A 14,148-nucleotide genomic window follows, 5' to 3' on the forward strand; every position below is an offset into this window, starting at 1 on the left:
AAAAAAAAACTTTAAGGGAAAAAAGAAAAAGTTTATAAATTGAATTTCATCAAAATTTAAAACTTTTGTTCTGCAAACAATATAAGTAAAACCTACAGAATGGGAGAAAATATTTGCAGATTATATATCTGATAAGGGTTTTATGTCCAGAATAGATAAAGAACTTTTATATATAATCATATATATATTAAGACAATCCAATTAAAAATGGGAAAAGGAGGGGCGCCTGGGTGGCTCAGTCAGTTAAGCGTCCGACTCTTGATTTTGGCTCAGGTCATGACCTCAGGGTTGTAAGACCGAGCTCCCTGTTGGACTCTATGCTGGGCATGGAGCCTGCTTAAGATTCTCTCTCTTCCTCTTCCTCTACCCCTCCCCCACCAACCCCCCCCCTTTAAAAAAATGGGAAAAGATAAGAAAAGACATTTCTCCAAAGAAGATTCACAAAGGCTAATTAGCACATGAAAAATGCTCACTTTCATTTGCCATTAGGAAATGTAAAGCAAAGAAATAAGACTTCACACCCACTAAGATGGCTAAAATAAAAAAGACAAGATAATAACAAGTATTGGCAAGGATGTGGAGAAATTAGAACACTTATACATTATTAGTGGTAAGTGAAAACATATGTCCACAAAAACTCATTTATATAAGAATGGTCATAGCAGGCTTTATTCATTACAGCCAAAAAGTGGAAACAATCCAAATGTCCATCAACTGATGAATGGATAAAGAAAATGTAGTATGTTCACACAATGGACTATTATTTGGCAGTTAAAAGAAATGAAGTATATATATGTGCTCTAACATGGATGAAACTTGAAAACATTTTACAAAATCAAAGGAGCTAATCACAACATATCCATATTATATGATTCCATTTGTATGAACTGTTCCAAATAGGCAAATCCAGAGATATAGGAAATAGTTTAGTGGTTACAGAGGCCTGGGTGGGTAATGAGGGCTCAGTAAGAGGATATGGAGAGTGAATGCTGATGAGTACAAGGTGTATTTTTGGAGTGTTGATATGTTCTAAAATTAGATTGCACTGATGGTTGCACAACTCTATAAATACACTAAAATTCATTGACTTGTATACTTTAAATGGTGAATGGTAGGATATGTGAGTTATATTTCATTAAAGCTATTTTACTTTATTTTATTTATTTTTTAAAAGGTTTTATTTATTTATTTGACAGAGAGAGACATAGCGAGAGAGGGGACACAAGCAGGGGGAGTGGGAGAGGGAGAAGCAGGCTTCCTGCCAAGCAGGGAGCCCAATATAGGGCTTGATCTCAGGACCCTGGGATCATGACCTGAGCCGAAGGCAGACGCTTAATGACTGAGACACCCAGGTGCCCCAATAAAGCTATTTTAAAAGGACTTCATTAAGAAAATAAAAATGCAAGCTACAGATTGGGAAACATTATTTACAAAATATAATCTGATGAAAGACTTGTATCTTAAATGAATAAAGAACTCTTACAATATTGGGAACACAACTCAATATTTAAAAATGGGGAAAAGATTTGAAGAGACACTTCACCAAACAAGTTATATTATATGCATGTCAAAAAAACACATGATGGGCGCCTGGGTGGCTCAGTTGGTTAAGCGACTGCCTTCGGCTCAGGTCATGATCCTGGAGTCCCTGGATCGAGTCCCGCATCGGGCTCCCTGCTCGGCAGGGGGTCTGCTCCTCCCTCTGACCCTCCTCCCTCTCATGCTCTCTGTCTCTCATTCTCGCTGTCTCAAATAAATAAATAAAATCTTTAAAAAAAAAAAACCCACATGAAAAGTTGTTCAATCAACATGGATAGTCATCAGGGAAATATAAGGTAAAACTACCATGAGCTATTAGTACACATCCATTGGAATGGCTAAAACTAAAAGAAAAACATCTGACAATATACTGCATCCATAAGGATATGGAACAACTGTATTTCTCACACATTTCTTTTGGGAATGCATAAGGCATAGCTGGGTTGCATAGAAGTCCTGCAGTCTTAAAAAATTAAACATACACTTACCACACAACTCAGCAATCCTGCTCATCAGTATTTACTCAAGAAAAATAAAAACATGTTTTACAAAGTTTTTTCCATGAATGTCCTTAGCAATTTTATTCATAACAGCCCAAACAGGAAGAAACTCAAGTGTTCATCAACAGGTGAATGGATAAACAGACCATTCTATATTCATTCAAAGGAATACTGCTCAGCAACAAAAAGGAATAAACTACTGGTGCTCACAACAATATGGATGAATTTCAAGTGGCTTATGCCAAGTGAAAGAAGATAGACAGAAAAGACTACATTCTATGATTCCTATCACATGAAAATCTAGAAAAGGCAAACTACAATGAAGGAAAAACCAGATCAATAAATGTCTAGTATTTGCGTTAGGGGAGAGGAAAAGATTGAATGTAATGGGCCATGAAGGAACTTTTTGGGGTGACATCTATTTTGTCTAGATTGGGGTGGTGATTATATAGTGGTATAAATTTATCATGTATCATTGATTTGCACAATTACAAGGGATAAATTTTACTGAATGTAAATTATACCGCAATAAAGGTGATTAAAGTTTCTAGAAAAAAATCAAAGAAATGGGGGGTTTATGGTGGTAGGGAATTGCTATAGATTGAATATTTGCTTTTCCCCTAAAATTCATATGTTGAAATCTAATCCCCAATGTGATGATGGTAGGAGGTAGAGGGCCTTTGCGAGGTGCTCAGGTCATGAGGGCAGAACCCCCATAAATGGGAATAGTACTTTTACAAAAGATAACCAAGAGGGCTCCCTTGCCCCTTCTTTCATGTTAAGGACACAGTGAAAAGAACCAGGAAGTGGACTCCCACCAAATACCGAATCTGCTGGTATCTTGATCTTAGACTTCCCAGCTTCCAGAATTCTAAGAAATAAATTTATGTTATTTCTAAGCTATTCAGTCTATGGCATTTTGCTATAATAGCCCAAATGAATGAAAACAGGAATTTACAAGGGATTATTGGTAGAAACAAACTGAAATCTGTTGATGTTAGCCAATCCTTATGTGAGGTATAAAAGGACTGAAGTCCAGATCCCTGACTCCCAGCTAGCCACTCTACCACATTCTCAGTTCTTTTTGGTGTGTGTAATATACTGTATATGAATCCAAAGCATTTTGAAAAAGAGTGAAACATTAATAAGGTTCAAAATCAAATATATTGAGTTTCTGACATGATTACTAGCCAGTAATCTCAGAGGAGGAGCATACTCCAGGATTAGTCTGGGTTAAGTGAACCCTGACAAAAAGATCTGAGGGTAAGAAATTTATTTGGGGTATTTTTTATGTGGCTAAAAGCATGAACACACCAGGCCTAATGCTATCCTGAGGACTGTTGCAAGGTTGGCCCTTGGCTGGCTTCAGGGAACTCGGATTTTGAGAGGGTTCCCAAAACACTCATATGAATGGCTCACTGTGCCTAAACCTCATGCAAACAATGTGGTTTGCGCTAAACACCTACCTTCCTTTTGGGAGTCTGGGATTTGGGCACACGCCGAGCAGATGGTGTCTATAAGACCAACTGTCGTTAAAGACTTCGGGGACTGAGTCTCTAATGAGCTCCCCTAGTAGACAGCTTTTCAAACATGCTGTCACAACTTGTTGCTGTACGAAAAAACCACATCCTGTGTGATTTACTGGAGGAGAACATTTTGGAAGCTTGTTCCTGGTTTCTTTAGGGCTTCATCCCACGCACCTTTTCTTTTTGCTTTTTGTCCCTTAGCTGTAATAAATCATAACCATGAGTATGACTTTATACTGAGTTGTGTGAATCCTGCTAGTGAATCACTGAACCTGGGGGAGGGGAGTCTTGGAGACCCCCCCCAACACAGGAGGTGAGCCCAGAAGACACTAAGAAGGGAAGGAATGATGGCCCTTAAGAGGATGTATTATTAAGTTACCAGAGTGGGCAATCAGGGCAAAATTCTTCTGGGGAACATGCACTTCAGAGTTATCTGCTCAAGTGGCAAGAGGGATGTGGTATTTATCACCCCACTATAGAGTTGGTATTCATTGTCTGGAACTTTCAGCCCACCCTGTGCACAGGCCCAGTGGGCTCTGGTGGCCATAGCTAGCCCTGAAGCAAGGAGCTGCAGTTGGAAGTTGGGCTTGCTTGTATGGAAATTATAAATGCCTGTAGAGGATATGGTGGGGGCACTTCTCCCATAGCCTCTAAAAGGCATAAAATCAAACATGAACACAGAACAATTGTCCAGCCATTTCACATGCTACCCATTGCCTTCCTTAGGATGAATTACTTGCAACTTATTCCCACCAGGGAGCCCTTGCCTCCCAGGAGAGTCCTTTAAAAGCTGCAGTCTGGCCCAGTGCAGTGAGAGCGCAAGGGGGAGTTTGCCCTATCCATACAAGATGGAAATAAGGTCTTTGTTCTCTCTCTGCTCTCAAGTCCTGGTCACAGGAAGCCCTGCCAGGGTCTATTGTTTCTTTTGTTTTACCTCTTTACTAGCCCAGTCTAATTAGGAGGGTCAATAGCTTCCTGTCCCACAGAATGGGCACCCAATCTGAGCCTCTGGCTCTCTCTCCTCAGGACATAGGCTCCGTCATCAGGCTACATTACTGAGGGATACTCTATCTGGGCATTGTGTAGGTCCACTGGGGATGATTTACTCTGCCTGCTCTTGGTAGAGTGCCTATATTCCCCAGACCCTCTGGCTTACTTACAGTTTCCTCATTCTACCTTTTCCTACTTACATAGCTAGAATTTCACCATTTAAAGTTTTTTTTAAATTCAAGAATAATTAACACTTATATATAATTTTTCAACAATTCTATATATTTCTTAGTGTTCATCAAGGTAAGTATACTCTCAATCTACAGCAAGTGTACTCCTTTGTCTATTTCATCCATCCCTCCACCCACCTCTCCTCTGGCAACCACCAGCTTTTTCTCTGTATTTAAGAGTCTGTTTTTTTTCTGTCTTTTAAAAAAATTTTGTTCATTTGCTTTGTTTCTTCAATCCCCACATATGAGTGAAATCATGTGATATTTCTTTCTGACTTAGTTCACTTAGCATTGTACTCTCTAGGTCCATCCATGTTGTTGCAAATGGCAAGATTTCATTCTTTTTTATGGCTGAATATTGTATTGTATAACACATCTTATTTCTCCATTTATTTGTAGATGGACACTTGGGTTGCTTACATAATTTGGCTATTGTAAATAATGCTGCAAAAACATAGGGGTGCATGTGTTTTTCTGAATTAGTGTTTTTTCTTTTTTAATTTAATTTTATTTAAATTCTAGTGTTTTCATTTTCTTTGGGTAAATACCCTGTAACGGAATTACTAGATCATATAATAATCTTATTTTTATTTTTTTGAGACAACTCCATGCTGTTTTCCATGGTGGCTGCACCAGCTTGCATTCCCACCAACAGTGCATGAGGGTTCCTTTTTACCCACATCTTCACCAATATTTGTTATTTCTTGTGTTTTTAATTTCCGGCATTCTGACAGGTGTAAAATGTTATTTCATTGTGTTTTAATTTGCATTTCTCTGATGAATACTAGAAATTCATCATTTATAAGATGTGGATATTCAGAGTACCTATCTCATAGGGTTGTTGTGAAGATTATGTCAGATAATACCAGGAAAGTGCTTAAAACTGCCTGGGACACAGGAAGCAGTCAATTTTATTATGTATGTATAAATAGTTGGCAGATGCATATTTATTAGAAAAAAAATGGAATGCCCAGATTGCTTCAACCTGCTCATTGAAATGCACAGGCAGACTAGAAAGGTAATAGATTCTTCAGGAACACTTAGCTGATTTTCAATTTCAGCTTCTGAAAAATTTCAAAAGTTCTAGGTAAAATACTATTCCTCTCACAGTTGTGAGTGATTTACCAGTTCAACTCCTATATTCAAGGTTGCTAGGTAGACTTAATGAAATTCTTGTTCAAGAAATGGAAGGTAATAAAATGGTAACTCTTATAAGCTCACTGTCATCTTCTATTACTCATATAGTTTAATCTTCCCTTTAGAAAAAAAAGCTCAATATTTATAGAGCAGATTTGAAAACCCCTCCTTCTATAACTGCTTGTGAGGAAAACAGAGAGGCTATGGCCAGAAAACTTAGAATGCTCAAATTAGAGACACACAGAAGCCACAGGGCCTCACACACACACAATGAGATGAGCCACTCCTGTGGTCATACATGATTAGCAACAGACATTGAGCAAGCATGGTGAAAGGAAGAAGACATTCCTGGGAATTCCTTTATGAAGACTGCACTTCAGGTGACCTTGGAACAAGAGCATAAGCAAGAACTCAGGACTGTCTGGCAACTAGAACAAAGTCTGTAAGACCCAAATAGGACTGAGCCAGCAGGTGACAATGTGTGGCAGGGGGAACTTCCACAGTGCAGAGAAAGAAATTCAGAACGGAGATGATTTCTTAGCCACATTTGGCTAAAGGTTGTCATAAGGAGTGATTTAACCGTTGGTATCAGAACTCAGTGTGTATCATGTTGCTAGTTTTATTGATCATGGTAATGTTTACTGAATATTGATTGTGCTTATTCTAGAATGGGAGTTTGGCTATTTTCAACTAATCTTTTGTGGTCTTTATTAAAGCTCTTAGGACCTTTTTTTGATATATCCCATTTTGATGTATCCTACTCCTATGCTCTCATTTTTCTGCTAGGACTCTGCTGATAAAATATTTTAAAATATAATCTATATGACATTTAATTAATTTTGATAATGAATATGCCTGATACTGAAGATAAACAACACAGCTCTAATCTGTGAACTCAACCTTCTTTCTCTTTGATTTGAAAATTACCTGCTTTTTGAAGTAAGTAATGAATATTCAAGACCTATAGTTTAATACTCTAGGTTTGCTAAGATTTCCGTCTCCCTTTAGCCCACAAAGTAATCAGTGTAAGGATTCTCTGGTCCTTAAGATCATCTTTGTCAATTTTTCTCAATGCAAAAATGCTCTAGGAATTCATGTCAAGATCAGTTTTGTGAAGGTAACATTAGGAAATGGACTGCAAGAGCTAAGCAAAGACATCTGCATTTCTGTTTGGAGACTGGAGTAAGGGAGAGGGGTGTCTGTAGAGTGCAGGTAAGGCCGCCCTCCAGTTTTTCTGGACCTGTGTAGGTCATTTCATCAAGGACAAAAATGCAGATCTGTTAATATTTACATATATTAAAGAGCCACATGATCACGGTTTAGTTCTCATTGCCCATGAATTTGGTTCTTAATTTAGCTAATTTTCGTTATCAGATCAAAACTACCACATGCTGTTTAAATCAGAACATGCTACATTGTTTTTCTTTAGCCCTTCAGAAAACTCTTTCCTGCTAAGCATATTAGTCTTGGGTTTTTTTAAAAAAGACTTATCCCTTGGAAACTCTTGCCTAGTTTACCTAGTGAACACAGGCAGTGGATTTTTAAAGAGTTATTGTCCTAAGGTATGTGACCTGAGAGGGCTAGTCTGGAATCTACCCTTTAAAGTAGCACGAGAGTGCCACCCACTGGCCAAACAGCTTTAGCGTTTATGTGAGAGAGAGCTTACTTCTGATAGTAACAAAGCAAGAGCATCTGGAGACTGATGCTCTCAATAGGTGAATATGCCAATCCAAAAGCAAATGATTTCTGCCTTGAAAAATTTATATCCACTATTGTACATATTTCTTCATGTTATTTTTATCACTCTGTGCTGCCTATGCCAACCCAAATAGGCCAAAATTCAGAAGCTTAACAATACAGTCTCTTGGTAAGGCTGTGGGAAAACAGGTATTTTCACAACACAAAATGTTACACCCCTCTAAGGGGAAATTTGGAATATCTAACAAAACCATATATGCACTTATCCTTTGACTCAGCAATTGCACGTTAACCTGAACACACTTCCAGCAATATAAAAATACATATGCAGATTATTCATTGCAACATGATTTGTAATTGCAAAATATTGAAAGCTTAATAAATGCCCAAGTATAGGAAAGTGGTTGAATAAACTACAGTACGTATATATGATATAGTATTATGCAGATATAAAAAAAAGAATAAGTAAGATCTGTAGGAACTGATAAGGAGGATTTTTCAGGATATGTTGTTAGGCAGACAGAAACAACTTTTAACAACTGACATCTGCATCAATGCTGTTTTTTGACCTAATCCAGGAGATAATTTAAATTTTTAGTACTAGAAATTTGTGGTGAATCAGGAATGGTAGAGATGGATGAGGAAGGCATTTTAAGACAGGTACACCTGTCTTTGCCTTCCCCGGGCCAGCCCTCCTGACATAGTCACTAATGCACTGTGTGTGCGGCAGGTCACGTCTTGCAATAGACAGACACATAGATAGAGACATATATACATAGGGATCTGAAACAGTGAATAAATTGTGTTTAGGTTTAGATATATGAATTGAATCACACATTGACTCTGCCGTGTTGCAGTATTCACAGACAAATCATGCTCGAATAGATGACAGCAGGCGGACCAGAGTCTGGTAAGTTTGTTCACTTCAAGATTTTACTATGATCTGTTTGACATAGGTGTGTGTTGATTTAAATTTCAAGCTTAGCATAGAGAAGACCTTATTACTTCCCAAATTATAAAATCTGCCCTGCTTCTGTAGTAGTATGCTCACATTTCCCTTTCTGTTGTTGTTCTTCCGACAGACTGGTTAATTTTTTTGCATCCTTTTCTTTTTCTTCTTAAATTTCAGAGGCATCTTTGTTGTATAGCTTTGTTATAGTAATAAGTATAACAGATTTATTTGTTCTATTAAGCTGTGGGTTCCTTGATTTTTTCACCTGCACTGCAGGAACCAGGAACTGTAGAGGCCTACGCAAGGCCAAGCGCTGGAGCGAGCACACGCCAACTGCAGGCTAGATCCTTCCAGCCTGAGACGTCTCTCCTGTGCCACCTACTGACAGAGCTTCACACTGTGCCAGGGGCAAAGGAAACATTTAAATTATCAAAAACTGGGTGAAAAGAATGAGCTGGGATGGTAAACCCACAACCTGCGTAAGATGTGTCCATATATACTTCCTATGTCTGTTCCTCCAATAGCTTAATTTTTTATTTTTCTCATTCTTTGTCTTGCTCTTCCTCAACATGTAAGTCACAAGTATGTGCACAACTTTTGTTGCTTAATATGTATATATGTATGTATACATATATATTTTCCTTTAAATTTTTCCAATTAGAAAATTCAATATTACATATTCTTTCCTGAGCCCCTTCACCTGTTATGAGGGAGGAAAAATATGGTGAGTTTATTTTTGCAATTAATCTATAAAACAGAATTCCATAACCATATTAGATAAATAGATAAATGTACAGGTAGAGGTAGGCATATGGATGAATGCATAGATGGACACATAAAGAGAATATAGAAATAGATTGAAAGAGGGATGCATACATATATTAAAAATTATCATAGTAAGAGAGACAGCTCTTTATTAAAAATTGAAGTCTGTAGGGCATAAATGTAGTCATTGGCATTAGAAATTTAGGGGCATTTGGGACGGCATTTCATCTTGGGCATGGTACCTATCTTTGTTCCGAATATACCAGCCTTCCTCCTTTTCCTCCTGACATACTCACCAATTTCCTATCTTTGGGGGAAGGTCGCTTCTCTTTAATTAATTTTCAAAACAGATAATAAGGCTGTGCCAATCTGGGGGTCTGTGTATGAATAGAAACACACATATTTACTCTTACACTTTACACTCATGCACGTTTTGGTTCTAAGTGTCTAACTGGGATCTGAGGTCAGTGGCTCTGACCTCTGAGGTGTAAGAGCTCTCTCTTTCCCAGTTCCTACTTTTCCCAGTAAGAAATCTCTTGTACTTCCTTAGGGGCATGCTTATATTTACTTTCTCATGCTGTTTTTCCAAGGGGTTGGTTTTGGTGTTGTTAATTTTTTCTTATCTTTTCCTCCTCATCTTCTAATTCTTAATTGTGTATCTCTTTATTATTGTTTTGTCATATTACCTCATATATTTCCAACAGGTCTGTAATTTTTGTAATTTTAATAAGTTTTCATTCAGTGGAATAGTCATATATATTAACACAATATCTTTTGCAATCTCTTTCCTTCTTTTAACCAGTCCTTCCAAGTAGGTCATATAGCAATTTATGGTCTAATTTTTGTTTACTCACTAATTTGTATTGAAACCCCAGTGAATTATTTATTCTGCTCCTTCAGGACTCAAATTTGCCACAAACAAATGAGGAAAACACAGAATTATTCCATTGGAGGTGAATAAAATAAATCTAAATGCGTCTTAGGTATTTTTCTATACAATAAAAAGCATTATTTATTGAGCATGCAAACATTCTTTTAGATCTTTATAAAAAAAGTTTGGCCATAGAGGGTCAGATCCATAAAGACCGCTCTTTGGCTTTAATTATTTTAGATGCAAAATTTTGTATCTAAAACACATTAAGACTAGTACTTCTTGCTCACTGTCATTCATATTTTTTCCATATGAAGAACATTAATATGCTTAAAAATCCCACAATCACCTTGGCATCCCAATAAAGTATGCAGTCACAAATATGATTTTTACTGATGGAAAAATTAAGGTGCAGAAATGTGCAATGAGTCCAAGTCATATACTAAGTATCTTTTCTTACTGAAAAATAACTTCTGGAGCGCCTGGGTGGCTCAGTTGGTTAAGTGTCTGCCTTCGGCTCAGGTCATGATTCCAAGGTCCTGGGATCGAGCCCCATGTCCTTGGGCTTCCTGCTCAACAGGGAGTTTGCTTCTCCCTCTGCCCCCCTTCACCCTGCTCATGCTCACTCCCACTCTCTCTCTTTCTCTTTCTCCCAAATAAATAAAATCTTAAAAAAAAAGAAAAATCACTTCTACTTCAACTTTTAAATCATGCTTAATGAAGACATCATTTTAACTTTATGTCATGCTATAGTTCTTTATAAAAGAGTGAATTTTATATTCTGGGCAAAGGGAGCAGATATTTGGAGTGGACTTCCTTGCAAACATATTGCTGAGAGAAATGTTAAGGAATAAAAAATATCATTACCTGAGTCCCAGAGTTGAGAGGTGAGGGAAGAGCTTTCTCCACACTGGAGACGTCAAAGGCAAGGTACCAGGCAAAATGTGTGGGAGACATAGATTCTCAGGTCACGATGGTAATGCCAAAAAATACACCAAAAAACAAAAAAAATGAAAAAACTAAAGGAGGCAGTTAAAGAATGATTAGTAGATGAATTAGCCAAAACTCCCCAGACCTCCTGGTGGATGCCTACTTCCCATTATCTGGGCCACCAGTTTTGCCAATTCAGTTATAAAATATAAGGGCAATCTTATCTGCCACTACTTAATCCCATGATTTAAATCAATCTAGTTATTTTTACCAGACTTCCAAAGCTTTCCTTTGCACATCTTCCACATAGAGTTGGATGAAGCTGATAGGGCAGTTGATGCAATTTTGTATCCCTTTCTAAGCTTTTGTATATGGTAGTTTTTTTGTTTTTGTTTTGCCTTAAATACCTTAACCCCTTCCTCCCCACCCCATTCCCCCTCAATCTTCTCCATTCTTGGAGATCAAGCTCACTTATTACTGCTTCTGGGATCCCAAGAAGAACCAGACACTCCTCACTCTTGTCCCACATTAGAAACTGGCAGGGCTGGTGGGGAGAGGTGGGGTGGATGTGGACCAGAGAGGGAAAGAAGGCACTGAAAAGGACTATGAGGTTTTCAGCTTGGCTTCTGCATAGGATGGGGATAAGGGGAATGTTCTGACCCACACAGCCCTCTGGAGGAGTGGTAGTAAGTAAAGGCATGTGAAGGCTGAATCTAGACCTTAAGGTTTTCAAGAGAACTCTACCCTCTTTTCTGTGTATGGGGCTAACTTTGCTTCAGAGGCTGCAGCCATCCCCACACCAATGAAAATGGCTGGTCAATCCAACGGCCTTGTGTCCCAGATGATGAAGTGTATACCTATGCCCTCATTCCTATTTTTTCATCACTTGGTAATTATAAAGTAAGTCAATTTGCTTGATTAGCAATAGGCCATACAGGAACAGGACTCATAGAAAAGTTGAAAGACTAGTACAAAGATTTTCCATATACCTGGAACCCAGATCCCCTAAATGTTAACATTTTACCACATTTTTCTCTCTCTCTCTGTAGACATTTATACAAGTATGTATGTATGTAAGCCACATACACAGTTTTAAAATTTGCTAGCAGCCACATTAATAAAGCAGGTAAAATTAATTGTAATATCTTGTTTGCCCCAATATCTGTATGTTATCATTTTAACATGTAATCAGTATAAAAATTAACACAGTATTTTCTTTTTTCATACTAAGTTTCTGAAATCTGGTGTGTATTTTACACATACAGTACATCTCAATTAGTAGCCACGCTTCAAGTGCTCAATAGCACAGTGATGGCTACCAGTGGACAGCACAGAGAGTGTGATGATCTTTCAAGCTATGGGACTGGATGAGTGAAAGAGAGCCCAGGACTGGGTCTTGGAACACTTGAACATTTAGAATTCAAGTCAAAGAAGAGGAGCTGACAAATGAGACAAGTGACAGCCTAGTAGACTAGGAGGAAAACAAGGCAAACGTACTGTCAAGGGGACCATGAAGGAGGAGACTGTCAACTGCATCAACTGATGCTGAGAAGTTGAGTAAGATGAGGACAGAGAAGTGATCACTGTAATTGAGAAAATGGAGTTGTTAGTCATCTTGGCAAAACAGTTTCATTAGACCCAGGGCTACTCTTTTGGAACCGAAGAGAGAATGGGAGGTGGAAAGTGGAGACCTCATGTGCAGACATCTCAAAGGCAACAAGTTCCAAACTAATTTATCTCCTCTGACACTCTCCCCCACTCTCCTCTCTTCCTTTATTCTTCCTAGACCTCTATTTGAGGCCTATGCTAGATATCTGGGAGACATTCTCGAGTCCTTTTCGTTCAGACCTTATATGCTATTATTCACAAAGTCATCCCCATTTCACCTCCTAAATACTTATTGTCTCCTTTGCTCCATCCCTATTTCCCCATTGTAGGCTCCTGCCACCTCTGATCTTCCTAATACCTAGTAATCATCACTGTAATTAGACCTCTAGGATTGTCACCCTCAAAATTCTTTTCGTAAAGCTTGGAGACACGCAGAAAGGCGGGGATCGAGTGGTGTTGCCAGATTGAATTTTTAAAAACACAAATCTTGTATTTTTGCTATTCTGCTAAAAATCCTTGCACGGATCTTCATGGAACAGCTTTAGTGTTCCTACTCTTGAGTTTCTTCTCTTGCAATCCCAAATCAACACACACACACACAGACACACAGACACACACAGAGTCCAGTTCTGTTTCATGCTTGCATCTTTATTATCCCTCCTACCCACCCCTCCCCTTCTCCCAGTAACTCATCCCCTGAAACAGGCAGCACGACCAGCTCATTTGTACTAATTCTTGCTTAGATACCAACCTCAAGAACCTTCAGCATTTCCCACCCCGCTCTATGGCTACTTTACTGCAACGCTATCAAATCTGTGCATCTGCTCTCCGTTTCCCAAATGCCCTGCCCTGGCTTTTCAATAAAATTCAGTGCTTTTTTAAGTCACAGTTCTCACCACATTCATGATAGTTTTTTTAAAGTACAAGTTTTTGTCAATGTCTCCAACTAAGCCGTAAACTCTTTGAGGTCCGAGAGCTCGTCTCATTACATTTGTGTTCCCAGTACCTGGCACGTCACTTGACACATCATTAGGTGTTCAAGCAAATGTGTTAATATTAGGAGCAGTCAAAGAGGCCGAGGAGAGCAACGCTGCGAGAAGGGCGGCCCGTCTTTTCCTGTCTCCAGCCCACATCGGATCACGCAGGAGGAGCCCGGCGTCGAACCGGACGCGAGGCCCGCACTTCTCCTGCTGGAGCTGCGCGAGTCTGCAACGAGGGCAGGGCAGGGAACAAAAGGACAGTGCTCTCCACGGCGGAAGGCCGAAGGAGGGAAGCTTAAAGGTCCCCCCCAAACAGAACGAATGGCGAAACTCCGCCTCCTCCTTACCTACCCGGCCGGTCCTGCTTGCCACGTGATCAAGGCCACCCACGTGAGCTCGGCTCTGCGTGATCCGTCGGGGCG

The 14,148-nt window shown here is 39.0% G+C and overlaps 1 protein-coding gene across 1 annotated transcript in view; it reads right to left on the minus strand.

The window, feature by feature from the left end:
• LOC145723068 (uncharacterized) overlaps positions 1 to 13,759 on the minus strand; it is a 55,395-nt gene extending 41,636 nt beyond the window's left edge. The window contains exons 1-3 of the mRNA XM_081828741.1: positions 13,753 to 13,759; positions 12,636 to 12,721; positions 11,076 to 11,170 (exon numbers count right to left, since the gene is read on the minus strand). Of these exons, the coding sequence (XP_081684867.1) occupies positions 11,076 to 11,165 (90 nt within the window). The 5' untranslated portion in view covers positions 11,166 to 11,170; positions 12,636 to 12,721; positions 13,753 to 13,759. The remainder of the gene's footprint in view (positions 1 to 11,075; positions 11,171 to 12,635; positions 12,722 to 13,752) is intronic.
• Between the last annotated feature and the right edge of the window lie 389 nt (positions 13,760 to 14,148).

Source organism: Leptonychotes weddellii, chromosome 1 (genome assembly GCF_054177405.1).
Source record: "Leptonychotes weddellii isolate Sample4059 chromosome 1, ASM5417740v2, whole genome shotgun sequence".
Lineage (NCBI taxonomy): Eukaryota > Metazoa > Chordata > Mammalia > Carnivora > Phocidae > Leptonychotes > Leptonychotes weddellii.